At 40.1% G+C, this 27,889-nt stretch overlaps 2 protein-coding genes across 4 annotated transcripts in view; one reads left to right on the top strand and one right to left on the bottom strand.

Moving 5' to 3' along the window:
- The window catches only part of cep85l (centrosomal protein 85, like), a 59,007-nt gene extending 31,954 nt beyond the window's left edge, over positions 1 to 27,053 (top strand). For both annotated transcript variants that reach the window (XM_053489091.1, XM_053489090.1), the window contains exons 3-13: positions 444 to 991; positions 15,073 to 15,158; positions 16,908 to 17,025; positions 17,202 to 17,381; positions 17,670 to 17,822; positions 19,365 to 19,519; positions 19,802 to 19,919; positions 20,172 to 20,222; positions 21,852 to 21,959; positions 23,905 to 24,064; positions 25,304 to 27,053. In XM_053489091.1, coding sequence (XP_053345066.1) covers positions 444 to 991; positions 15,073 to 15,158; positions 16,908 to 17,025; positions 17,202 to 17,381; positions 17,670 to 17,822; positions 19,365 to 19,519; positions 19,802 to 19,919; positions 20,172 to 20,222; positions 21,852 to 21,959; positions 23,905 to 24,064; positions 25,304 to 25,467 — 1,841 coding nt within the window. In that variant the 3' untranslated portion in view covers positions 25,468 to 27,053. The remainder of the gene's footprint in view (positions 1 to 443; positions 992 to 15,072; positions 15,159 to 16,907; positions 17,026 to 17,201; positions 17,382 to 17,669; positions 17,823 to 19,364; positions 19,520 to 19,801; positions 19,920 to 20,171; positions 20,223 to 21,851; positions 21,960 to 23,904; positions 24,065 to 25,303) is intronic.
- On the bottom strand, positions 2,631 to 8,491 carry pln (phospholamban). 2 transcript variants are annotated; one of them, XM_053489095.1, is made up of 3 exons: positions 8,336 to 8,491; positions 4,814 to 5,146; positions 2,631 to 3,239 (listed from the first exon to the last, which is right to left on the bottom strand). In XM_053489095.1, exons 2-3 carry the CDS (start codon positions 4,966 to 4,968, stop codon positions 3,224 to 3,226), a joined length of 171 nt encoding a protein of 56 aa, XP_053345070.1. In that variant the 5' UTR covers positions 4,969 to 5,146; positions 8,336 to 8,491; the 3' UTR covers positions 2,631 to 3,223. The 2 variants fall into 2 exon arrangements, with proteins under 2 accessions (XP_053345070.1, XP_053345069.1); XM_053489094.1 differs by having other exon boundaries at positions 2,631 to 3,221.
- Positions 27,054 to 27,889: the final 836 nt, after the last annotated feature.

Raw genomic sequence — 27,889 nt, 5'->3', positions numbered from 1 at the left:
GCATCTAAGTGTTTTTTGCCATAATTGTAATTGATAATTTGGAAGTGTGTGTGCGTGTGTGTTACATGTACTGTAGTATCATGCTGTGTATCGTTGTGCTCTCAGCTCTCAGCGTCATGCCCTTGGTCGTGGTATCGTGCCAAGTATGACACACATACACATCATGTGTTATTTATGAGAGACTGTAACACACTGCGGCTACATGATACTGACACACACACACACACACACACACACACACACTCACTCCGTGTGGCAAAGAGTGCGTTTTACTCCATCATAAATAATGTTCCAGATAGACGGGTGATGCAACATCGCTGATGATAATAATACTTAGTGTAACTGAGAACAGATTTTTGTTTTTTGTCAGAGTTGCTTGTCAAGCTGCAACAACATTCGTACACATCTCTCTAAAAAAAATTTTTCTCCCTCCATCCACCCAGACCACTCCAGCTCGAGCGGCAGGCTGTGTTTCCAGCCGCTCCGCTCACAGGGCCCCATCCCCACCGCGCATGTCATGCCATCTCCGTCCAGCTCGAAGCTCAGCGCCCAGTCCGTGCCCGGCAGCCCGTGGAACAGCAGCCGTCTCTCTTCCCCCGTCTCCAGCCCACTAGACATGAAGGACCCTCGCCCTGTGCGCCGCTGGTCGTCCCTCACCCGCCTGAGCGGCCAGGAGAAAAGCGGCAGGACCTCGTGTCACCCTGACGCCCATGGCTCACTGGACCGCAGCCTGCTCCACGCCCGGGCCGACTCGTCCTCCCCGCTCAAGCCGAGCACGCTGGACCTGAGCTACAGTGACTTACCCGAGAGCAGAGCTTCTCTCATGACGCCCAGGGGGCACTCACTGGGGCATCAGGCCGTCGGTGGGTCACCCATCCAGCCCAGCGTAAGGACTCAGATGTGGCTGAGCGAGCAGATGGAGTTCAGGCCCGAAAGCACGTGGCTGAGTGAGCAGCGAGACAGGATGAGACAGGACGCAGAGCTCGCGCAGGTAAGAGAGAACGTTCTGTTTAACACATTATTCATACACAGTTTGTTGTGTTTGAAGGCCAAATGCATCGTTCTTGGCTCATGTGTGCTGCTAGAAAGATCTAGAAAGGTCAGCCTTGTTGTTATGATTTCTTCACGCGATATTGTGCTGCCCTCTTGTGGACAGACTCCTTCTCTGCCTCAAAATTCGTTGATTTTCCTTTTAGAAAATCTGTGCCTTTTCTACCTTCATAAATTACACATACATTAGTTTAATATACTTTCATTCACACTGCCTAATATTCAGTTTATATACCCAGTGTATATATCCAAGTTTTTAGTAAAAATTATACATAAAAGTTTGAATAATATAAACAAATAGAATTGACAGAGGACACAGAAAAGAAGTCTCAGCATGTGTGATTATCAGTGGAACATGTTTATTTGTTGTTTACTTCACACCATTATTATAACGTGTCCGTTCATGTTTGTGCAAACGACATCAATTACATCGCTATGGAAACTGTATACAAACCAAACAATGCAACAACAAGTGGAACATCAGTGCTTCAGGTCGTGTAATCATACGTTTAATAAACACCTGTGTTTCATCAGTCTCATCATTTCAGCTCAAGAGCACACGTGTGAGTGACGAGAAAACATTCTCTAATAATATACTCTTGTTTAGGATATGTGGCTTTTGCAAACTATATATATAGTTATATATATATATATATATATATATATATATATATATATATATATATATAGTTTGCAAAAATATATATATAAAATTATTTCGGGTAATATGTCAGTAATAACAATGTAGTAATTATTCAGTCACAGGAAACTTGTCTGCGATAACATGGATATTATCATAATATAAGTATTTTTATTATTTTACAATAGTATTAAAACTGATTAGATTTTTTTAGATGCTGATTTGTTGTTAAAACCTTATACTGTAATGATATGTACAGTTGTTTTACAGCATTTATTGACTGTATTGATCAGTTTGATGCTGTTTTTATTTTTAATAAGCTGCTATTTCATGTATTTTATTTTAGAAATTAAACTTTAGGTGTCACGATATGATCTATAAATTTTGTCATATAGCCTGCCCCTAGTTCCATGTTTATAAAACCCAATAACATGATTTCATCTGACATCCAGTCAAATACACACCTTTTAAATGCTCAGATAACAATAATTTTTTTGTGGTCAAACATTATTATTAAAACACATCAGGTGTTTGTTGCCACGAGTCTTTTTAGCCAGCTCCTGGTGAGCTGCATCAGAGAAGGAAAGTCAAAGACATTTGACTTTTTTATTTCTCGCAGTATAAACTTGACCACTAGATGATGCTAGGGAATCAGAAGCTGTAATCATTACTCACTCCGTCCTTAGTGCTTTTTAAACAGATGAGTTTTTTAGACACCAGTTTACACTGGCTTAAACCTAGTGCGATACAAAGCACAAGGTTCAAACCCCCTCCTAAGTCTTACGTCTGAATAAGTCATGTTTAATCAACCGTTTGTCACGCGACAGTTACGTACAGAAGCTTTCCCTGTGCTCAGTAAAGCAAAAGATTCAAGATTCAAATAATCTTGAAAAAAGCTGTGTGTCAGTTTCTTGATATGTCTGTCATGATGTAGCTTGAATTATAGGTGTGGAATCTTTTATTCTGCCTTCTTTGGTGGAAGATTATACACACATTAGAATAGTTTTTAGGCATCTCTAAACAAGGAGGTAAACAATAATGGTAAAAAAAAGGTCAGATTAGATTTTTTGTTGCACAAATGAATGACTTTCTGAATGAAAGACTTTCTGTGTTGCTTTAACAAGCACTTAGTTTTTAAAGTGATGCACCAAACTGTGATTTATATAGTGGAGATACAAGTAGAGAAGTGTGTGTGTGTGTGTAAGAAAGGGAGTAAGAGAGAGATCTCAATAGCTCTCCCTCTATAGTAAACGTGTTCAGGCCATATTAAGTCTTGTGCCCTCGTTGAGCGCCTCAGCCCACGTCACATGAGCTTGACCAGGATGAGCATGAGCAGCAGCACGATGACGATGAGCAGGAAGTTGAGCAGCAAGTTGAGACCCCGGTTGTTGGTGAGATCCATGGCGAAGACGTCGCAGCCGGACGATTGCAGGTTGCGAGCTCAAAGTGAGGCGCCGTGTGGCTCAGGGGCAGGTGTGATCAGCGTGAGGTGCAGGGAGGAGGATGATGAAGTTACCCCACAACGTGCATCCTTCACATATGGAAAGAGCTAAACAGCGTCAACAAGGACAAATAAAAGCACAAGCGTCGCTGTTCTTAACAAGAGGATGTTAGTGCAATGTCTGATATTAACATCTTTATTTTTGCCCAAGAGTCTGTCCTTAAAACATTAAGTGAATCATCTAAAGTGAAAGTTTTGATTTTGATTTTTAATATGGCCGTCAGCACGATTATCATCACATTCCTGTTTTTTTCCCCTATGAAGGATTTTAGCTTATTTGCCTGGCTTTTATATAAATATAATTGCCTAAATTTAGCCTGGTATTGTGCTTTAACTGTCCTGCGAGAATTACTGTCACATTGCTTTTATACAACACACAATGTGTTCGAGGACACCAGACTATGTTTTTCTGAAATTAGATTTTTTTTATCTTGACCTCAAAAAACAGTTTAGAGTCAAATGTTGCAAAATACTTTCTTTACTTCCTAGCGAATCTGATTGAAAGGCTCATGTATTTGTAGCCTCAAGTCAAGGCAACATGTCATGTTTCATTCACCCCCCCAACACGCCACTCTTACAGTTATACAATATACGCTTGTACAGAAATTAGACATAAAATGTAATTTCTTGATTCAATTTAAATGAGACCAGTTGCTTGGGCAGATTACAAAAAAGCGACATTTTTCCAAGTGTAGTTATACGTTTTAGAAATGAACTTTGAGATCCTATTTAGTTAAAATATAATTTCATTTATTTATAATATTTATTATTATTATTATTTATTATTTATGATTATATAATTTATAATCAGTCCAAGGTAAATGTTCAAAAATTATCTTGGTTTTAGGAGTTGAGAATACTCAATTATAAATAAGGATATTATAATAATTAAGGCTCCAATACAGTTTTCATGAGCATTTCAACTTTTACAAACTGCTTGGAAGTAAATGAATACATTTTGTCCTGAGTATGTTGTAAATAAAAAGATAAAAAAAAAAATATATATATATTGTATTAAATAGGTCTTCCAGGTAATAAAGTCTATTCCAATCCATATACATTTGATATAGAATCTGTATAATAGAAATATCTACATTACCCTCATACCTCTCGAGCAAAACTAAAGATGTAGAGATCAGACACCCAATGATTGACTATGTTTAAGGTACAGTTTAAGGTCATAGTTAAGCTTTCTAGTGTGTGTGTTAAGTTTTGCACACTCGTGTGGATTAACCGTAGCATGGTGAGGGTTGAGAAAATTGCCGCACACATTTCATATCTTAACCTGTTTATTATATTTTTATTAACGTTCAGTGTCACACATGGGCTTATGCAGTGCTTATAGTCAATGTTTCTCAATCCTGGACTGTGACGGGGAATGCGGAGTCGGTTCTGCCGTCCTCAGACTCCCACAACTCCCCGCAGCTACCCCGCTAGGTGTGCCGTTATTTGCCGGACAGTGTGTATTATTTACAAGAACAGTGGGAAGAAACAGCATGCAGCATGCAGTCAACTCAGATGGACAGTTCAACCCCCTCCCTCATCGCCCTCATCACCACCCCAAGCCCCGCCCCTCCCCATCGAGTCCATAGTGCCACATCGTGGCCCCTCCTCCAGCTCACATTAGCAAGACGATGATGTAGATGAGCAGCAGGCAGATGAGGATGAGACAAAAGTTGACGAAGAGGTTCTGCATGTTCTGCTTAGCCTGCTGGGGAACCTCCATGGTGGACGCCCTCCTCATGGCTGCACGAGTGATGTGCTGCACTTTCTCCATGATACGCTAGCACTGTACACGTGGGGTGCTGAAGGTGAAGGGCACACAAACACACACAGACACAAAGAGAGAGAGAGAGAGGTGGAAGTGCAGAAGGATGAGATGGAGGGTGTGGTGTGGAGGTGTTCGTAGTGCTCGTGGGACAGAGGTGGTCCAGGAGCTGATGGAGTCCACAGAGCTGATGGAGGGAGCAGCAGAGAAGCCGAATGAGTATGCATGCACACAACATGGGATCAGTCATGCTACATTTACATGCGTGCACAATGTAGTAAACTGTTCATGAGCCCCATGAAAATTCTGTTTTGGACTTTAGCAATAAGGAACTCCCTATGCACTTATTCAGAACGGGTTGCATGGGGGCTTTGTTTTCATCAAAAAATATATAATTTATATCCTTACGCTAGCTCTCTGAAACCTATCCTCATCCTAGTGTGAGGCCTGTGTTGTCTGTCTTGTCCTAGTACGCTGGACCACATCCTCATCCTAGTACGCTGGAACATATCCTCATTCCAGTACCCTGGGACATATCCTCATCCCAGTACCCTGGAACATATCTTCATTCCAGTACCCTGGGACATATCCTCATTCCAGTACCCTGGAGCATATCCCCATCCTAGTACACTGGAACACATCATCATTTTATTATGCTGTAATATAACTTCATCCTAGTACATAATCTTATCCTAGTTCCCTGAAACACATCTTCATGCTCGTACCCTGGAACACATCCTCATCTTAGTACACAAATAAATCTTAATCCCAGTAAGCTGTAACATAACCTCATGCTTATACCCTGGAACACGTATCCCTGCTCGTATCCTGGTGCATATCCTGATTTTAGTACTCTGGAACGTATCCTTATTCTAGCACACAGGAGCATAGCCTCATGCTAGCACTTTGTGCTGAGGAAATTGCGATAATCTGTCACTTCACACAATCCTAACTCTATTGTTGTCATGTAGTATCTGGTACTTTTAACAGTTTAATTTTTTTATGCTTTTAACATTTATTAAAACCTAATAAATTTATATCAACTGAAAAAGGACAATGTAAGAATAAAAACTCTTTATTAACTGTATTTCCCAAGCTGGAGATATTTAACATACAATAACACTAAAACTGTTTTATGATGTATATTTGTTTTCAACCTTTTCAGGCAAATATTTCCAATATTTTAAAGTTTGTGTTTTATTAACTTTGAGACGAATAAGCTTTTTAAAAAATTTATTAAGAATGTCAGATTTTTTTATCCGTTTTATCTAATTGTAATTTTTTTTTATTTGTTTAGTGATAATATCCAGGAATTTGCTCAATAAAAAGCAGAAGAAAGTTTAAGTTGATTGACTTTTGGCACACAACGTTTCTGTAATTAGTTAAACTCTCGTTTTCTAGCTAATAAACGGAGTCATAAAGTCTTCCGACAGTTTAAATGTTAGAGTCGTGAGAGGAGCTGCGTTTATGTGCGAAGGTTCGCAGGAGTTATTAAAACGTCTATTGTAAATCCAGTATCTAACACGTTGCCAGCGGCGTGATGTGGCTCCCACTGAAAAGAAATAATGTCTGAGTTTATAGATTCACGCCCGTTAGAAAGACTAAAGAGTAAAAGCGCAGTGCTGCTGAGCAGCCTGGATGCAGCTGTCAGGTGCTTTGCTGAAAGATAAGACACTCCATTATGAAGACTTCAGTGTCCAGGAGCTTATCTTTCTTTCTCACACTGCTTTAGCTGGCTCCTGGATGAACCCCGGGCCTCATGAGAGAGAGAGAGAGAGAGAGAGAGAGAAAGAGAGAGAGAGCGAGTTCCCAGAGTCTCCAAAGCCTTACATCCTCCAAAAAGGCTAATCAGCCTTGTACAATAAAGGTTATTCTTAGAAATGACCTTTGACTATTAGCAGGACTCGTCACCTCTGTTTAACCGCCTATGACACGCAAAAAACGAGCACCGCCAGGTCTCCGCTATCGCTGCGCTTCGTCTTTGACCGGATGTGTTCATGCTTATGTGTCACTGGTAAGTGTTTAATTGATTGCATGTAGCTTTCTAGTGTTTGGCTTTCTCCACACTGAGATTTAGAGATTAAACAGATCTTTAAGGCATTTTAACGAGATTAAAACAATTTCCGTGATTTTTCTCTTTTATGGCGATTAAAGTCGCCAGGTCTTGTGCGTATTTAAAAAAAAAAAAAAAAAAGAAAGAAATTTTTTTCCACTGTAAGGTCAATCAGTTCTGGGAAAGGACAAAAATATCCCAGTGTTTATGTATGTGGTGTTGACGATTTCGTCAGGACGACCTGACAGAGTGTTGCTGCAGCACAATGAACTACCTTTTCAACCACACACACACACACACACACACACACACACACACACACACACACACACACACACACGTATGCGTGAGACACTTAGGTGTGTGCCAACAGCGTCGCCCGGAATAAGTCCAGCACCCGATCAGGGACTAGCTTTGGATGATAACTTTACTAGGAGGCTGTGAACTCTCCCAACACACACCACTTGACATGCTTGGGGGGAAAAACATTACCCTTACATGGTCACTCAGATCTGACTGCAAAGCACGCGGCTAATATGGCAGCATTTATTTTGAAAGCGTTTCAGAGCATTGCTTGGCTAAAGCCAGGTGCTCTCCATCATCTGAGCATCCACAGTGTGCCAGGGAGACAGAGAGAGAGAGAGAGAGTCAGTCAGAGACAGACCAAAGAAAATCCAAAGCTGCAGATTTCCCAGACCCGTGTGGGTTTATACACGCATCTTTATACCCTGCTTTTCTGTCCTGGCCACGTTCCTGCACAAATAAAGTCCTCTTAAGGGAGAGGGAGGGGTGTGAGAGTGCACACTGAACTTTCCATGATGGCACAACGGAGCAATGTGTGGCTTCGGGAGCCATCGTTACAGCTCAGTCAGAGGTTATTACAACGTTTCTATTGCTCTTATAACAGTCAAAATGTTTAGCTAAAATTGTGGAGAAGCTTTAACGATACACTTGTACCAGGCTTTAAGGCTGGAGATGTTTTGGATGTTTAGACCCGAGATTTGTTTCGAAGCTGAGATTTCAACGCTGGCCTCCAATATGCAAAATTGTTCAAAATGATTGGATCTCTAGACACTTCTAGCTTGTCTTTCAACAAAAAAAAAATAAAAGTTTGGTTTAATCTAGGACATTTAATCAGTGTTTGTTTTTTTGGTTTGTTTGTTTTTGTTGGGGTCGGTGTGTGTTTTGTCTCTTTTCTTTGAAGGTCATTTATAGTTTGATGTCTTATTTACTCTCTTTACGCTTAAATATTATATAGAAGATTATCAGCATGTGCTGAGTGACAGGTGTGAGCGTGTGTGTGTGTGTGTTTGTGTGTCCTACCTGAACCTGTGGTAAATGAGGGCCGTGGCAGTTTGGTCCAGCCCACGCAGGTTGGTTGTTGTTTTTTTTAGGTCCACGCTCAGGGTTCAGACACCAGCTCCAGCGACTGACAATAGGCTCTGGGTGTTTTGTTCTGGGAGTTTTGAGCGAAAGAACGCAGAGGGGAGGAGAAATCCAGCGGCAAAAACAGAGATGTGTAGGAGGGGTCTGAGCTCTCATCTCACACTTTTATTTTCTGAGGCCTGGTTCTTTTTTTCTTTCCCCTCTCAGCTCAAATAAGCTTTGGTATTAATTTCTCCATAAAAGGATCGGGCAGTGATTTCTCCGAAGCCAAATACAGTCTCTCAGTTCCGTCTGCACTCTCATCAGAATTAATCAGTTTAAGATCTGAGAGGTTTGTTGATCATTTTGATGAGTAAATTACAGTAGTTATGCTGATTGTCCCGAACAGTAAGGGGTGAAATTTTACAAGGATTTAAAGGGACCATGATTTAATTGTATTAATTAGTGATTTCTTTTATTTTTCTTTATTCTTTTTTCCCAGAATGACATGCCGCTGCTTTTAAAACAGCTTTTATTCTTTATGGAAATCGCAAGGCTTCATACTGTATATTAATATACTGTAGTGTTTAGAAAGCCTGCAGTTAATCCCACAATAGTAAGCACTTTTATCATAAAAAAGTAGTAAAAAAATATATATATTTATTTATTTATTTTTTACATTTTTTTTCCTTTTCTTAACTGGTTTTAAATTTTCCCATGATCCCTTACCAAACCCTCTGTGCAGTCTATTCTCTAATTGCACACGGTACTTTCTCGTTGTCTCTTCTTCAGCTGGAGGATTAACGCAAGTATTCGACTGATGTTACAGCCAGAGAAGTAGGTGCTCCGCCCGATCTCTTCCCCTGACCTTGTCCAGGCACTCCCCCTTCCCCTATTCTTGACCTTTGACCCCCAAAGACCCGATTCAGCTCTTCACGTAGGATCTCCCGGGAATTTCATTTTTTTCGGAAACTCCACAAATTTAAAAACAGCTCCGAGCTTCCTATTCCTTATAAGGTGTTTGGAACATTCAAGCAGACCGAGTTCCAAGAGTGCATTTTTAGAGGCTGTGTGTGTGTGTGTGTGTGTGTGTGTGTGTGTGTGAGAGAGAGAGAGAGAGAGATCAGGACACCGCTGTGGCATGTGCTGGCCGTGATTCGGGACGCGTGAAGCGTGGCAGTTGGCGCAGGTTAAACCCCTGCAGCTGAATACCAGGTACCCAAAGACAAGCGAACACACTTGTGTACCTAAATACCGCTGGCTGCACAAAGAGAGCCACCGGCCGAACGGAAGATGGAAGTCAAAGACACGTCATCCGAGCAGGACATTTTAATCCTTTGAGCCGTGGGTCGGCCAAACCATGTCCGCCACTCGTACAGCGTGACCTCCAGCAGCTCGGCCCTAGTGTCCCTCATGGCGCACTTCTTATTGTTCATTATCGTGCCTTACAAGCCGAACGTTAGTCACACGGGCCATTACGCCCCACCCTACTCCATTCACCACCTCATGGCAGAAATCACCAAGGACCCTCGGCGCCGGACTAATGGAGGGCATGGCTTACAGAGCAGCTCATCATGGCTGTTCGAGTTGCTCTTGTTTAGATTGCTCCTTTGTTAATGGACTGTTTACTGCTAGCCATGGTATGTTTAATTATTAGCAGCAATATATCTTCCTCTCCTTTTAGCTTAGCGCACAGAGCTGCTCCTGCCTCACCTGTCATCTCGTGTCTCATCGTAATGTTATCTCAGGATATCCAGAGCTCATTTTGTGTACACCTGTTTGTACTTGTGAATATTCGACCATTTAAATTTTGCACTTCTGTTGCCGGGGGGGAACCCTGCAGCTCAGATTTAGTAAACCCTCCGCTATCGTGATGTCGATTCAGAGACCCGTCGATTGGCTCGTTAGTCAGACCTAGCCAAGTGTTAGAGTAGGGAGTTTCATTTCCAGTCCTTGGCACGCTGCCCAACACACCTAATTATTCAGATAAAGAGCTCGATTAGTCCGTTGAAACTAAGGCTAGCTCTTCTACGATCAGAGCGGTGTGGGCACGGCACATTACGTAATTATCGACTTGGCATCTATTTTGGAACATAAAGAAGAAGAAGAACAACAGAGCCAGGGCTAGAAAGGCAGGCAAAGAGCAAGCTGTCCACCGTGCTGTTCACACAATCATGTGATGTGTTTAACAGCTATTTCTGTGGGTTTCCTTATCATAAAATTATACCGAATTTCACAGAAAAGAATTTTAAACATCATGTCTCTGGTGTACTGAAAAAACTTTTGACATTAATTTTGTCCAATCACTAATAAAACACTGGAACAAGTGCATTAGTGTAGCAGGGGATTATATAGCGAAATAAAGGGAGTTTTTACTTTGTTATTCTGCACAATCATCAATTCATTTCATTTGACCACCCCCTCGTATTTGCAGTCATCACTGGTGGACTAGGGGAAGTTTTTGGTGGGTAGATCATTCGCTACATCTTTTAGTTCTTGTACCCATTTGGTTATAAGAACATTGGTTTCCTTGGGAGTTGTCAGAACAATTTATTTACTATTTGTGAGATTTTAAGTTTTTTATATATATTATATAAAATTATATTTAATATATAAAAATTTTGACAGATGTTTTTAGAATTTTTTAGGATGTTTTTAGAATGTTGCAGTTTAATCACCTTAAAACCTAATGAATAGTTGCTGGACAAAATGCTGCTAGATGTAGTTTCTAATTTTGAGCAGGTTAATAAATATAGTAGAGAATTTGGGTACCATTAAAACTCTGAAGGATTTCCAGACCAAATTTAAAACCAATGCTCACAAACAGAAACACGAGTAGACTGGCATTGCCAGAAAGTTAAAGATTTCCTATCAATTTGACACTCAGAGCTGTGATCGAGAGCTTCTTACCCAAAGACAACTGTGTGTGCCAGGGGTCTGTAGACACCCGAGGAGTGAGTGGCACCAGGACTGATTGAGTGAGTTCACAGAATTGGCAAAAAACCCTCCTCTCAGAGCGTTCACACTATGCTTTATAGTGTGTGTGATATAATATAATATCCTGTGTAGGACGAGGATCTCACCGGGCCTGGGCAAAAAAATATTTTAGTCAAGCGTGAAGGGCAAGTATGAAGCTCAAAACTTTTTTTTAGTCAGCACCACAGTATTAGTAATTTATTCCACACTGTTAAGGAAATTGTTGAGGCAACAGTGGATACTTTGGGCAGAATGGTTTTAGGAACAGACCGAAACTGTCAAAATTATTTTATTAGTAGGACTGATTAGTCTAAAGTCTTTTGGGAGCAGGCAATATTGGTCTAGGTATTTTTTTTTTTTTCACAAGGGGTGCGGTTGGTCAGAGTTTCAGGAGCAGTCAGGATCTGTCTCAATTTTTTTTCAAGAGCCAGGTGAACTGGTCTGAATTTTGCTGTCTGGAGAAGGCAGAAATCATGTGGTGGGTGTGTTTGGTCAGATTTGAGCCCAATCCCAATTCTACCCCTTACCCCTACCCCTTACCCCTACCCCTCCGTTTGGCGCGTTCACTTGAAGGGGTAGGGGTGTCTCATTTCTCTTTTGGTTGGAGGGGTAGGGCTAAGGGGAAGGGCCAGATAGCCCTCCAAACGAAGATTTTTTGGGACCTCACTTCAAACGAAGGGCTAACGAAATTTTCAAGATGGCCGCTCACTCGAGCAAGCAGACCCATAAATTTAACGAATTTTTGCCACTAATAAGGATTTTTATGACAAGTTTTCATTATATGTATATTAATTTTAGTCTTGTGTTTGTGTTTATGGTGATGTTTTGTAAAAAAAAAACGTTTGCAAAAAAAACGCTAAAGTTTGCTAGCGGATAGCACCGATTGCGCAATATTACAAAAATATATTTTTATGTCATATACACTTTACTGCATGCTACAAACAAATATGAAAGTTCAGTAGCACGGCAGTTTGCCGAGCTTTTGATAACGCATTGTTTGTTTTGCTTACGGCCATACTGTATGTGTACATGTAAATGAACGGATACGTATGATGACATAAAACAGTGTTGTAGTGGTGTCCCATTTCTTAGGGGAAATATTTTAACCCTTCCCCTTTCCACTTCGTTTCAAGGGACAAGGAGAAGGGGCGAGGGGTAGGGGAAGGGGTAGAAAATAGAATTGGGATTGGGCTTTGGTCTGATGAGTCTGGTTCCTCTCAAGGTTTCTCCTCGCCACCGTTGCCCTGCCGTCGGCTTGCTCATCAAAGGAAATCTGATCATATTGATTCATCCACATTTTTCACATTTCATACACATTTTCTTGTTGTGTAAAGCAGCTTTGCGACATTAAAAGCGCTATACAGTTTAAATGGAATTGACTTGATTGGTCAGGCAGACAGGTCAGAATTGTTTTAGGAGCTTTGGGCGATCCCGCACACACCACTACTGTCAAACCTTTGGCTTTGTGTCCACTGCTGTATGGCATTTAAATCCACTTTCTAACTGAGCATTGTTTAGGCCACAGCGCATTCGTTCTGTCAGTTTAAATATACGTCCTGTTCAATCTTTAGAGTCGACACAGCAATGGCCTGCAGCGTGCACCTCCGTGACCTACACCTGACCCTGAGCTAAAACTGCTTATAACGGGAAGCGTGCTACATGTTATACAGACATGTAAAAAGATCCCTATGGTAATGCTGTCATTTGACAGTAAGAGGGACTCAAACTATTTTTAACTCCATATATGCCCACACACGTCGTAATTCAGTGTATGGTTTTGTTGTGTGTGTTTAAGGTATCTGAATCAGGAACCCTGAGCCATTCCCAGTGAAAGGCTCGGCATTCCATTTAGTGTTTTTACTGCAGCCGGGTGTAATGAATGGGATTTAGCTCTCCTGCAGCTGCTGTTGGTTCTGATTGTGGGCAGCACAGAGGGAGAGACAGACAGACATATAACTAAACTTTAAAATTGATGAAGCAGATCATCACGAGGTTACTGCCATAATAGGATTTTTCAGGAGAAATATTTATTTCAGTTGGATTTACATGTTTGTGTGTATTTTTTAAACAGAAAGTCAGTTATCTCAAGTTAATCAGCTGCCATCATATATTGATTTTCATAGAACTTCTAAGCTTTATGCTGTGTTTGATTAAATCCAGGCACTCCTCTGATGAAAAGGTTAAAGGGTTGAAAACTTCATCCAGATTTTTCTTGTAGGAATTTTTAATTCAGAGTCAAAGAGGTTCTCTTTCAAGCTTTAACTTATCACAGTATTAAATCCCTAGACCTGACTAATCACAGACTGAGACACGGATTATATAAATACATGTTTCAGTTAACAAAACCTTTATGAATTGTCTAATATCAAGGAGACCAGGTTCAAATGATAAATGGTCCAACAGTTTTAACCCACATTTATCTTAACAGGAGAAATTAATTGAAACAGCAAGTTAGGTTGTGATACAGCCCAGTAAAATATTAAGACCTATCCTGCAACATTGTAAATACCAAATAACTGTGAGATCTTTCCTGGGTAACTCTGGTATCTTGTTATATATTTACATATTTATTTATTGATTCCTTTTTTTTTTTCTCATGAATTCTGCACTTAAACCAGCACTCAGACTAAAAGGATCAGCCTATGGGTCACAGTGTTGTCCCGTGTGGTAATACGAACCATCCAGAAAGGCACTGCACTGTGAGTACTGTGTTCAGCTGTTAGGGGATAACAGACCTGCTCCTGCTTCCTCTCAACACCAGTCACACAACGATCCAACATGGCGAAGACTCCACAATACTAACCTTCACAACGCTAGCCTTTTATCTCACCCAGACTTTAAACAGCACCCAAGTTTGAGTGATGATGTATACAGTACAGTACATGTTTACTGTAAGTTAGTGTGTGTGTGACGACTTCTCTCAGTTTATAGTTTAAACCTTTCTGTTCAGTGTGTATTCACTCTTTCTACGCTACTCCAGCCTGGAATAATAAAATGGGGCAGAATTATACATAGATAGACAGACAGGCAGACAAACACACAGACAGACATACAGTAGATAGATAGAAGACTAGTTGGCTAGGAAGATAGATAAATCTATCTATCTATCTTTCTATTTAAATAGTATTGTCTATCTATCTGTATTTCTGTTTAATTAGTGTTCTATACTGAATACTAATTCTATCTGTCCATCTATCTATCTACTGTATCTATCTATCTATCTCTGTCTGTCTGTCTGTCTTTCTGAGTATATATATATATTCCTATTCAATTAGTCTTCTATCTATCTATCTATCTATCTATTTAATTAATCTATCTATCTATCTGTCTGTCTGTCGGTCTGTCTGTCTGTCTTGCCAACTGGTCTTCTATTTAATTCTTTAAGATCCTTAGATTGTGATTCTTGATTGTTCTACATCTTCAGATACTTTTTATAGAAAGGTTCTTTATTTGCTAAAAAACTAGGGGTTCTTAATCTGAGGTTTGTTTCCCCCATGGTTAAGTGTTGTCCCCCGGAGGGGGTCATAAGAGGGACACTGGACACTTAAAAATGATAAACAGAAGATACGGGACTGCCTATTAACAGTCAAACGTAATCAGCTGTAGTGAACCAGTGGTGTATAACAGCTGCGAGTGTGGATCATATTGCAGTGTGTTAGACAGGGCTTGTCCTAAGTACGTAGTGTAATGTAATTGTTGTGTTGTGTGTTGTTGTGCAGATGCTGGGTGGCGTTCCTCTCCCTGTGAACACGCTGGTGAAGATAAAGGAAGGGCTGCTAAGACAGCGGGAGCTGGAGATCGACAGGTGAGAGACGATCTGTTCCACACACTAATTAGGCTCACTGAAATGTCAGAGCCTCCAGCTACAGGAAACAGAACGAAATGAAGGGGTTCATCAGTACGCCCGAGTGACATCACAACACCAGAGCCTGTGCTAGAGTGTTAGCATGAATGCAAATGATGCAAGAACATCTGACACAATGTGTTCATATTCAAACCTCATGACTTGAATCAAAAGAGATCCGGGATATCAGTCCGTCTGGTTTTCTTACCAGAGTGTGTGTGTAAGAGAGTTTGTGAATGACAGTGTGTTGACGTGCCAGTGTGTGTGTGTGGTAAGGAATGTGTGCTCCTGATTGCCGAATGACCTTCAGCTCGCTGACACACAAACACACGTTCGTGTCACTATCCTTGTGAGGTCCCTTTATTTTATCATTAGATCCTCTGCTAGGCTTGCGTTTCACACACACACACACACACACACACACACACACACGCAGACAGTTTTCAGACAATATTTAACCAGCCTTCACAATGTCAAGAGGTGAACATCTATATATAGTTGCTTGCAAAAGTATCCCCCTCCCCCCTCTCTGCACCTTTTGTCGTGACACAACCTGGACGTAACACAAAATAGCCGTAATAATATGAATATATACCTTGGAAAATTATTAACCAGTAACACTGCGACACCTCGTCAGTGGGTGACCCCATCAGTCCTGGTTCTCTGGTTAGTTTGATCGAGTCAGTATAAAGACCCTTTCCTGGGAAAAATTCCTCAGAGTGTGTTATCGAACAAACATCATGACAATTAAAAATGATTCCTGGATAAAAAGTGTGGAATTTATTTTTAGCATCATTTGGTTATAAAGAAGCATTTAGTGGTGTTTAATAAACGGGAAGAAAACAACACGTTTCTAAAACATCATTACTTTTGTATCTGTGTCTGTCTGGTGTTTGAGTAAAACCATGGTGAGAAATAACAGATTGTCGCCACGGAACTATAGTCGTGATCGAGAGACATTTTGGGTTGTAGACGTCTTCCAGAAATAGTCACATGACCTAAATGACCTGCCACTCTATAACAGATATGTATCTAAAAAACCAGAGTCCCTAATACTGACATTTGAATTAAATGTTTGTTAAAAAAAAAAAAAAATAGTTATTGCTTAATTATTATTTAAAAACACAAAGATATAAAATGCTGAGTGACTAAAGATAAGAGTGATGAAGCTGAATTCCTACTTTTTGTGTCACATTTTATTTCTGTCGCAGTTATCCTCCAACAGGATTCTCGCTCTGTAGGCTAGTTCTTCATTCTTTGCAGAAAATGGGTTGTTGTTGATGTTTTTCTTTTAGACGTGGCTCATCGTACATTGTGCTTAGTTATCTTTGTTTATTATTTCTGTTATTACAATTATTTGTAGTAATAACTCATTTCATGTTTTATTCCTGTATTGAGCATTAATGCATTACTGCCACCTAGTGAATATATTTTAATCTGCAGTAAATGTAAAAAAAAGAGAACATAAATATTCTGAAACATATACAGTATAGTATATTGTTTTTTTTAAGATGAAATATACTGAGACTAATTTAAAAGCGAAGATTGTTCAATGCCTCTTATGATCTGTACACTTTTCTGTAAAATTTAATGAATAAAATATCTGAATCAATTTCGTGAATAGCAAAATTATTAATAGTCCTCAAATGCAATAATTCTTTTTTCTTTGTTTTGTTTTTTAACCCTCCATCTTGCTGTATTTCTTCCCAGGCAAAAACAGCAGATCATGCAGCTTCATGCCAGAATAAGGGAAAATGAGTTAAGGGCGCAGCAGGTCCTCCAGAACCAGAAAGGCCGCTGTGAAGAGACATACATGCTTAAAACCAAGGTACTTCATTTTGCACGTAAATATAATATATAAGGGACAATTTTGATTGTGATATAAAATCACACATTTTACACTCATTTCCATAATGTTTTTTTGATTCTGTAACAATGGCCGCGATTAAAAGCGCTATACAAATAAAACTGAACGAGTTTTAAATCCTTCATCCTCTTCCTCAGGAGAGCCCGCTGGTCAGCCCCGCGTCATCTCTAAGCAGTTCTCAGACACCACTGTGCTGCGAAAACGGAGAGCTGGCGCGCAGGCTTGCCTCAGCGGAGGTTGAGGTCATCCACCTTAAAGAGTTCCTCAAGCAGAACACACAGAAATACACAGAGGACATCAAGAAGCTGGAGGAAAAGGTCTGCTGGGATTTAGCTTTCTCTCACACGCTGTGTAAAAGATATAGGGCTGTGCAGGTGTGGGAAAAATCTGCCAGATTTACAAAGCAGAGTTAATGTTGTAAACTAGGGTTAATTTAGTGACTCCTTCCTCTTATCCCACAGCAGGTTCACACCAAAGACATCAATGTTTTTGCTTTATTTACCATTTTTCTATTGTTTGTGCACAACATAAAGAGAGATCACATGGTGTCACACTCTTGATTTGAGTCTCATGTTCAGACGAGCTGTGTTTGTGTCGTGGTGTAGATGAAGACTCGTGATCGCTACATCAGCAGTTTAAAGAAGAAATGTCAGCGAGAGCAGGAGCAGAACCAGGAAAAGCAGCAGCGCATCGAGACTCTGGAGAAATACCTGGCTGATCTGCCCTCGCTGGACGAGGTGCACACCCAGGCCCAGCAGGTATACACACACACACACACACACACTAAATATTAGCTGGTCATGAGACATCACTGCACTGCTTAAGTATCCACAATGACTTAGTCTGAATGCACATGGATATATTTATCAGTTTGTGCAGGCACCTTCCCTCAAAGACTTTGTATTCTAAAAACCACTTTTCTAAAAGTTCTCCGTGTACTCCAAACATATCAGATAGCCGTGGCTTGTGGTTTTCGTCTCTGCCCCTCTTTATACAGTCAGTGTTTCCCACACATAGAGTACACTTGAGCGCAAGTATATTCACTGATACTTTTTAAAAATCTGTCCATCTGCTGTCCGATCGATTAACTTCTAGCAGACAGTTCCCACTTTCGCTAGCAGAATAATCATGTAGCACCAGGACGGTGACCTGAGACATAAATGCAGCGGATGGCAGCTGCCGTAAAGACTACAAGAATGCCGTACTGAGGGGGCACATGCTCTGCAAAGGATCACAGTGAACGGGCTGCACAAAACAGGAGGAGTAACCCTTAAACCTAAAGCAGCAACACAGCATTGGACCGGTTTAAAAAAAACAACGTGCTAACGTTCAAGCTGATCTTCATATGAGTTTCTTGTGTCTTTACATAAACCCTCCATTAATAATCTCTAAACTAATTCCTGCAGTGATTAAAGTGTAATGAACACATTTGTGTATTAACAGCACCAGGTTTAAATGAGCCCTGTCCTCCATGGCTGTGTTAACACACCCGTTAAAGAGCCTTTAATGTGACTACATGTTCACTTTTATTGTTTATGAACAAGCTGCTCGGCCTTGATTAAATCTACATCACCGCCTCCTGTAACATGTGCAGGCCGGGAGGAATTAATATTCCTGCTGAAAACAAACGCCCAGTGACAGGCTGATATCACCACCGCAGAAATCAGAGCTCTCGGACATTACAGCGGCTGATTACGACCGCGCTAATTGGCTTAATGGATGTTCACAATGACAGGTTATTACTGTGAATTATTGAACAGGGCCAACAGGGGGCAGTAAGAAACAGTGTTAAAAAGACTTGTAAAGGAATGGTGAGCTCTGTTTTTTTTTTCTTCTTTTTTTTTTAACCAGTGCATTTGGTTACAAAGAACTTAGAATAATCAGACGCTTGGTGTCAGTCACCAGAGATTTAAATAATTCAAAAACAGGAGAAAACTCTTAGCACTTTGTCTGTGTGAGTCATTTAATAATTGTGGGATTTTAAACTTTACCTTTAAAACTAGCCTTGAGGAAAAAGAAAGATAGAGAGATAATATGGCATAAAAAAATAAATTACATCATCTTTTATTTGTCTTGTTTCTTCATCTATTCACTCATTTATTATGGTTAAATATAAATAGTCATTATTAGAACTTTTGTTGTAATTCTTTATTTCTAATTCAGAAGAAATTATATGACATAAGTTAGCATAGCTACAACTCTTTTTTTCTTTTTTTTTGTTATGATACACGCTTACTATAGATAAGCTTTTCTCTGTGAGCATATGCATAATTCTCCAGTGTGCTGTGCGTTTGTGTTAGTTGGAGGAGGTGCAGACAAAGGCGCAGACGCTGCAGGACACCGTGGCACAGCTGGAGCAGAGCCTAGAGGAGAGCCGAACTCGCATGCAGGAGAAGGACGCACTCATCGAAAGACAGGGCAAGAGGGAGAAGGAGCTGGTGGTCGCCGTGCAGAGGTGTGTGTGTCTCATCACTTTACATGTTTTTTCTTTTTTAATAGAAAGATATATTAATATAAATTAACACGATTCTGAATGATCCCAGATCAAGTGTATCAGTATTCAGTGTTCATCAGCAGGAACGCTAGATTCCATCTTAAAGTGTTGTTAGTCCCTGATGTCCCGCTAATATCAATGTCCTGTGCACAAAGAAAACACTACAGTTAGATGACGGACAGTGTGTGTTATCTCAGAGAGACTAAAGTCCAGCATCCCCCTTCTCTCTATCTCCCTCTATAGTTTACAGGAGAAGGTGGAGAAGTGTCTGGAGGACGGTGTGCGGTTGCCCATGCTGGACCTGAAGCACCTTGAGAAGGAGAACACACACCTCCTGGAACAGCAGAGTCACGACAGCACGGTACACACCTCACACACACACTATACAATACACACCCTTTTTATCTTTCAGGTGTATTGGTTTTAAAATAAATGAAAATGCAGTGTATTTAACGCGTTTAGTCACAGACACGCTGCATTTCATTTATTTTAAAACCACTCCACCTAACAGTTTAATAAAACCCAACACACTCAAACAAACCATACACTTACACTGCTCTGTTTAGACCATAGCTGTAGGTATTCACTCAGTTGCCATGTTGTCTGTTTTCAGATGATCGACAGCCAGAAGCAGCAGATCGACAGACTTACACTGGAGTTAACGGTAAGCAGTGCAAACCTCCCCTTTGTGTGTTGAAGTGTAGACCTAGATGCGGGATCGCATTATCATTGAGTTTGTATGCAAATGTTGAAACTGCACACACAAAAAATCTGCGAAGCAGAAAAGAACAGCTGGATTTCTTGAAAAAAAAAAAAAGAATATCAATATGGATGGAACATCTGGGGAGAGTGCAGAGAGTTGTTCTCTAACTAACAGCATATCTTTCTCCATGATGAGGGAATGTGCTGAGATTCAACAAAAAAAACAAAAAAAAGTCACATCCAACAATAATTGATTAAAACAATAAAACAAAGATGCTGTTTAAACCATTTTAAGAATATACAGTGGAACCTTGGATTACAAGCATAATTTGTTCTGGAAGCTCATATTCCAAAACACTCGTACATCAAAGGGAATTTTCCCATAAGAAATATTGGAAACTCAAATTATTTGTTCCACAGTCCGAAAAAATATATACCTAAAAATAATTGTGTGTGTGGCACAGTGTCCAATGACGCACACACACAGACACAAAGAGCAGGCTGATGCAGAGAGAGAAAATGGATCTTTAACCTCTCTAATGAGACTTGCTTTTGTTTTTGCTGTACACACACGCATACAGACACAAAATAAAATAGTTTTTACACACACAGATGGTCACAGTGTTATAGTAAACAGTACCAGTGAGAGACGAGCACTAAGACCCAGCAGGGGAGACGATTACCCATAATTTTGCAGCACAAGAGAAAGAAAAACTGTTGGTTTAGTTGTGATCACGTGACACTCAGCGTCAAAACAAGAAGCGCATGCGTTATACATGGTACTCGGTACTTGTAAACCAAGACTTGTTCATTTTCCAAGTCAAAATGTATTAAAAATCTTTGCTCTTCTTGCGGAAAACCACGTAACCGCAAGTTACATTGAGTTGAGTAACCGCGTTACTCACAATTCAAGGTTTTACTGTATAATTACAAAGTGGTGTGTTTCTTTTGTTTCACAAGGCTTCTAGAAATGTTCTGACTTCTAAACTGACAGCTTACACAAGGACTGTACGTCATATACTCTGTACTGGTTAAAACAATGTGTGTTGGTTAATAGGTTCTTCTAACTTTGCTCTATTAATATGATTAACTCAGTCAGGGTGTGTGTGTGTGTGTTTCCCCTTACTGTAAGCTTCCAAAGAGAGAGTGTTGCTATAAAATAGTGAAAACTGGAATTAATTAGTTTTCAGACATTTAACATTGAGTAATAGTACAGAGAAAAAGTATAAGGTGATTTTTGAATACATAAATTGTCATTAATGGAAAATCTGACATGCTAATACAGAAGAGTTGATTGAGTGTGCTGTTAGGGGGCAAATACAAAGGCTTGACTGACCAGGCTACTGCAGTAGTGCTCATAATCTACACTCTAAAGATATTTGGTATGCAGTTTTAAGCCAATCATTCCACACACTTAAAAAATAATAAAAAAAAATAGATAACTTGTACCAAATGCAAAACCCAGAGTTTATTCGAAAGAAAAAAAATTAGCTTTGCGTTTTCCAATGCTGCATAATATTACAGTTGGTCACATTGCTGGAGAGAAACGAGCTCCAAACGTGCTGTGAATTAAATGTCATTTCTGTCTCAGGCAGTGGAGAAGAGGCTGCAGAAGGAGAAGGCCATCACGCAGGAGCTTCACAAGCAGCTTGAAGAGAGAGAGGAGGACCTGAAGACGCTGTCCAAGAGTGTCCAGCAGGTACAGTACAGAAGTGTTTAAAAAAAAAAGATGCTTTTACACTGATGTAGTGCATCAGCACAATTCTTTTCGTTTAGATCGGCCCTTAAATGTAGAGCATGTTTGAAATTGACAGCAGGAACAAAAATAGATTAGAAATGGTCATGTTGGTTAAATCAATTAGCTTAATTCAGTTTCGATTCAGACTTTTAAAATGATTTGGATACAATTACAAATTTTAAAAGGTCGAAAATCTTATTGCTTAGAAATATACCATGGCTTTTACAGAAAATACAGGCTTCAAAAAATTTATTTATTTATTGAATTATTCATTTTTAGTATAGCAGCAGCTTCTTTTGAATTTATGGGCAACTGGTGCGACACCAGAACCTGCTCGTCTGGTGCAAAAGATATGGCAGGAAATGGTCAAGTCATGACAAATCAACAATAAGTTACACAGCATTATGTTTATCAGATGAATATTTTATTGAATCAAAATCATAATGCTCAAAAATTTAATCGAATCAACCTATAATTCACAGCTCTAGGCAGAACACATTTTCTCTGCAGTGAAGGTCAGATTGCAGCACAGATGCTCCTAGACCAGCATGTTTTTTTTTTTTATCACTGTCTGTAGAGATTGTGTACTGTAAGTAAAGTAATAAGTGATTGTTGATCCTGGTCTAATGGAAGTGAAGGACGATCATCAGGGCTTATAAAACTGCAAAATGGAAAAATTTAAACTTTTGATCAAATTTTATACTTCCCAACATGATCATTGTAATCTGTGTAATATTACAACCTTCATGCAAACACTTCATGCAAACAGAAACCCCCAATCAGTGAACGTATGAGCCTTAAAGACACTGCACTCTTATCGACTTGGATAATGTGCATAATGAACATTGAGTCACTAATATACGTTTAAAAAACAAACAAAACATGGTTATTTTTAGAACATACAGTAATGCCAGGAGAGCAGCAGAAAAGCCCAAAATAAATGTAAATAAATCAGTTGTCTGTTTAGTGTCCATAAGAGCTTGAACAACAGGCTTAGAGTCAGAATTAAATAGGGTTTACACTTAGATTTAACATTCATCTGTCCTAGGTAAAGCATGAACTAAAACTATATTAACTTTATATTGTAGTCCACCAGTTCGATAGAGGACATGATGGCAACTCTGGCACATCACACATGCATTTAATTCTAATTAAAATGTTTAACATGTTTGAAACAGCGGTCTAGACAATGTATAGCTTAGATAGAGCAGATGGGTGCAAGCACGACCGACAAGATTGTCAGAGGAACAAAATAAAAATTATATGACAAGATGAGAGAACACAAACTCTAGAGGCATAAATAAAAACAATGCTGTAACTTTTAGTGAAGACCTTATGCCCACTTTACCTAGTGTTACCTGGCTGATCACTAAAGCACACTGGTGTGTGTGTGATGGCTGGTCTGCTTTCTATAGTCAGTCATCGGGCAGTAGTAGGTCAGTGAAAGCAGCTTAGATGAAAGCTGTCATGACTCATCACACCTCACACTGAGCCCCGAGGTCTCCAGCTCAGCGTGGCTAGTCGGGCGGAGCAGCTACCGAGCACTCAGTGTCCAAGTTCGTCTCACAGGAACAAGGTGTACACACGCAAATAATCTCACACACATGCGACAGGTGCACTTCTTCCCAAATATTAACAAAATGCAGGACATTAAATATCTGACACGCAAATAATCTTAAGATGTTACAGTTAGATACAAATCTTAAATCTAATTAATTGTTCAGAAATCGAGTGCATGAGTAACACAGTTACAGCCCAAGTGTGAGATTTAAAAAGCTGAACTAATAAGTTACATTCCTTCATCACACTACAAAGCACAAGTTTTATATAAAAATGTCAACTAGATCATCATTAAAATACAAAAACTGTGGTCTTAACATTCTCTGGTGTGTGTGCGCGTGCGCAGAAGCAGCAGCACGTGGATAACGGCACCATGCTGCGTGAAGCCGGCTCGCTGCTGAAGGAGATGTCTCTGTGTCTGCTGGACCTGAAGGCTCTGTGCAGTATTCTCACCCAGAGAGCGCAGGGCAAGGAACCCAACCTGGCACTGCTGCTGGGCATCAAATGTGAGTCACTATAGTATTAACCTGCACACCGGAGCACTCCGCCTCGCCACACCACGCAGGAAGAACTTTCATTCCTTCAGCTCACAATATCGCATGATAGAAATATACAGACTGGGTTAGGGCATTACACACCGATTCTGCCTGAAAAACGTTATAGAAAGTCACTGACCGCAGTTTCTCCATACGCATGTTCCTGTTTGGGATGGCAAATAAAGTCGTCGTTTTATTATAAACTAATAAAAATGCTGAAATCAAGTATATGTGAAAACTAAAGCAAGGCGTACGACCTGCTTGGTGACGTCAAGGTAAAGCAGGAAACACATTTGAGCCCCACAGCATTCCCAATGCGCGCACACACGCTATGAGCATCTTACCGTGGAGGTATTTATGTCCCAAGTCTCACACACTGATTTTTGGACGGTAAAAAATATGCGAACAGATTTTCATGTTAAAGTCACTAAGCAGGATAAAGCGGTTACTTAGCGCAGCAACACAGCATTTCACACGAGAGAGAAATGTGCATGATGTCCGCGTTTTCTTAATTATACACCATAAAATTTTTGTTCATTCCAAAAATCAACAGATGGCATTGTACATTTAACAAAAACAAAAAATAACGCTTATAATTGTAGAATTAAATTCTACGTGAACAAAGTTGCCGGTACATGTATTTTTTTCCCCAGAAAACTGTACAACAGGTCACACTGGGATATATTTACCAATTTACACAACATGGACACACATTCCTCTGACTTTATGCATGGTTCCAGTAAACAGCAATTGTTTGTGTAATTAGGACAAACAAACAAACAAACCTCCTCAACATGGCATGTTTTAACAATTAAAATCAGTTGCTGTTTTTGCATGATTGGCTGCTTTAAATTCAGCCAAAGAAATAAATTAAAAAAAAAACAGCTTGGCGTTACAGTGAGCGACGCAGTAACACAAACGTGACCGATCATTAGTAGCCCTCAACATATAACAGCTAGCTAAAATCAACTTCAGGATCTTTTAGATTTTGGAAATTTGTTTAAAATAAATTATTAAACCATCTGGTTGTCCATTTAAAAGAACCTTTAAAGCTGTGGTCAGAAACTCACCCGACACACACATTGTTAAAAGCTGAGGTAATTAATGCACCCAGTGTTAAACTTAAAAATCTATTCCATCAGAAATCATTGCCGAGTTGCGATTAATGTGACCACGTGGTTAATTAAATCTCTTCCTCCCCTGTTCCAGCGATGAGCTGCTCCTCCGAGGAGAACGAGAAGCCGCTGGTGGAGGACGGCCTGCGGGCCAAGCTGCTGGAGGTGCGTCAGCTCAGGAATGACATCGACGAGCTGCGGACCATCATGTCCGACCGCTACGCGCAGGACATGGGGGAGAACTGCGTGACGCAGTAAGAGCGACCCCTCCCCCACAGGAGGCCGAGCCGCCGCCGCTTCACACGCCAACTAAAGGGAAAGGGGAATAAATCTGACTACTGAATGTTGGACCAAGCTGTGAATCGAGTTTACATCGTCTTTGTAGCTCTGTGTTCATCTCCGCGTCCGCGAGATCTTTTTATCGTGTATTTATAGGGACTACGGAAAAGGCCATCAGTCATTTCGTTACGGTTTTTTTTTTTTTTTTCTTTTCCCTCTGGACTACTACGATTCGCAGCCACCATCCACATTTGTAACTGCAAGTGTCATATAGTGGTCACCATGACAACCATACCATGATTTTACACCCTGTATGGTTGGATAAATTCAGGAACTTCACTGCACTTAAAGGGCAAAGGGGAAGAAGAAAAAAAACCAAAACATCTTGTAAAAATAAAGGACGTGAGCGAGGCAGTGATGAGCTCTCACACATTGTGTTCAGAAAATCACAGCAATGCAAAGGGAGCCACACTACACACATGCGGACAGTGTGGAGAAGTGTGTGAAGTGGTTCATGCTGCTCCATCAAGTGCCTTGTGACGTTCCAGTGCGTTTGCTGATTGTTTTACGTCTCCAAAGCCCAAACCGTGACAGATCCTCAGTCTCGCCCAAAGACATTCATCTCCTCCACCGAGCGCTGCTGGTCGCGGGTCGACACCGAAGCAGATTGAGCTCATTTCCACACACAAAGTTGTTTTCTAGTGGTCTTCCGTTCAGCACCTTGTATTTAAGTGTGAGTCTTGCTTTTTTTTTTTCTTCGTTAGACAGGTGTGTATGTGTGTGTTTCAGTAAGACTGATTAATGATGTAAGCGATCTAGGCTTGAAGACATGTTTTCAGGTCTGTGGGTCGCAGGGAAATTACTGGAATTCAGGTTACTGTTTTAAAGAGAACTTTTTTTATTATTGATTTCCCACACTAGCGTTAAGATCAGGCGCTATGTAGAGACTGCTACAATAGAGGTGGGTAAAACAAAAATGCACAAAAGATTTTTATACTTGGAGTTGTGTTACAGTTTAATGCAAAAAATAAATAAATCTCTCAGGTACACACAGCCGGCAGTGTTTAAGACAACACCGTTGAGGTGGACCCGCTCTGCTTTCACATTTCAAAAAGGGATTTTTTTTTTTTTTTTTTTTTTAACTCCACAAGAGCCGAGTCATCTCTTCCTCTCTTTCTTTTTGGTCCTCCGTACTTTTTGCCGCCAGATATGACTAGTTCTTGCTCGGTCATGACAACCCGCACACAAACATTTCCTGGACAATGAATGTTTTTGTTTTTTTTCCAGATATTTATTTATAAAAGTTGTTTGAGCTAAAGCTAGCTTTGGTGTTTTGTTTGCATGAGCTTTGTGTGTGTACGCGTGTGTTTTATTGTTCCAGATGGAGATTTGTGCAGGAACAGAAGGTTGCTGAAGCTGGTTCAGACATATATAAAATGCTATGCAATCTCATTTACCAGCACAGAATTCAGCAGACGTTGCTTTCCTGTGCCTTTATAAACCTATGCAGCAGAGTTCAGCATGTCCCATACGTGTGCGTCTGTAGATAGATCTATATATATATATATTAGAAAAACAAACAAAAAAAAAAAATACATTGGCGTGACTAGTGAAGCCATAGGCACCAAACAATGCAGATTTCTACTCAGGTGACGTGAGGAAGAACCTGACGAGGAGTGTACGCTGCATGTATGAAGTGTGTGCGCAGTCGCAGACGTGCGAGGTTGTCATGGCCGATTCGCGACCACACCGTGTGCTGGAGGCCGCTGGCTGGCTTTACCGCGCTCCATCCTTCCCCTCTCTGAGCGAACCGTTCTGTAAGCTTTTAGTTTTTCCAGCTCGACTTTCCACAAAGCCAAAGCTCTATTTATGTACATTTACACAGAAGTATTGACTTGTATTTTTTCATGTAAACAAAAGAAAAAGGTCAAGAAAAGTTTGCTTTCCGTTTGTACAGAAAATAAATAAAATATTTTTATACAAATAATCTTGGAATGGTGCATCATTTATAAGTTACTACTTATTTATTTAGGACGAGGATCATCTCTCGTGTCTGAAGGATTTTTTTTTTTGTTTTGAGAAGGGGGTCATTCGTGTTATAGTTTGGGGGGAGAACTTCCATCCTCAATCAAGGCTTCTCTATTCTAGATGTGATGATTAGGTCGGCACTTCTGTTATACAGTTTTGGATCAGAGACATTTCTACTATAATTTGATTTAAAAAAGGCAATTTATTTGTAGGGTGTGTGGCAGTGTGAGGGGTATTTTTATTCTATATTAATGTGTTATTTATTTGGAGGGTATTAGGTGATAATTGGTCTAGTTTCAGGATCTATTAATAACTTCGCACAGTAAATTAACATAAAGCTGGACAAGAACATGTCTTCTCCTTAAAAAAAATT

Source organism: Clarias gariepinus, chromosome 27 (assembly GCF_024256425.1).
Source record: "Clarias gariepinus isolate MV-2021 ecotype Netherlands chromosome 27, CGAR_prim_01v2, whole genome shotgun sequence".
NCBI lineage: Eukaryota > Metazoa > Chordata > Actinopteri > Siluriformes > Clariidae > Clarias > Clarias gariepinus.
The sequence above is the reverse complement of the archived record's forward strand: the minus strand, read 5'-3'. Positions and strand labels throughout refer to the sequence as shown.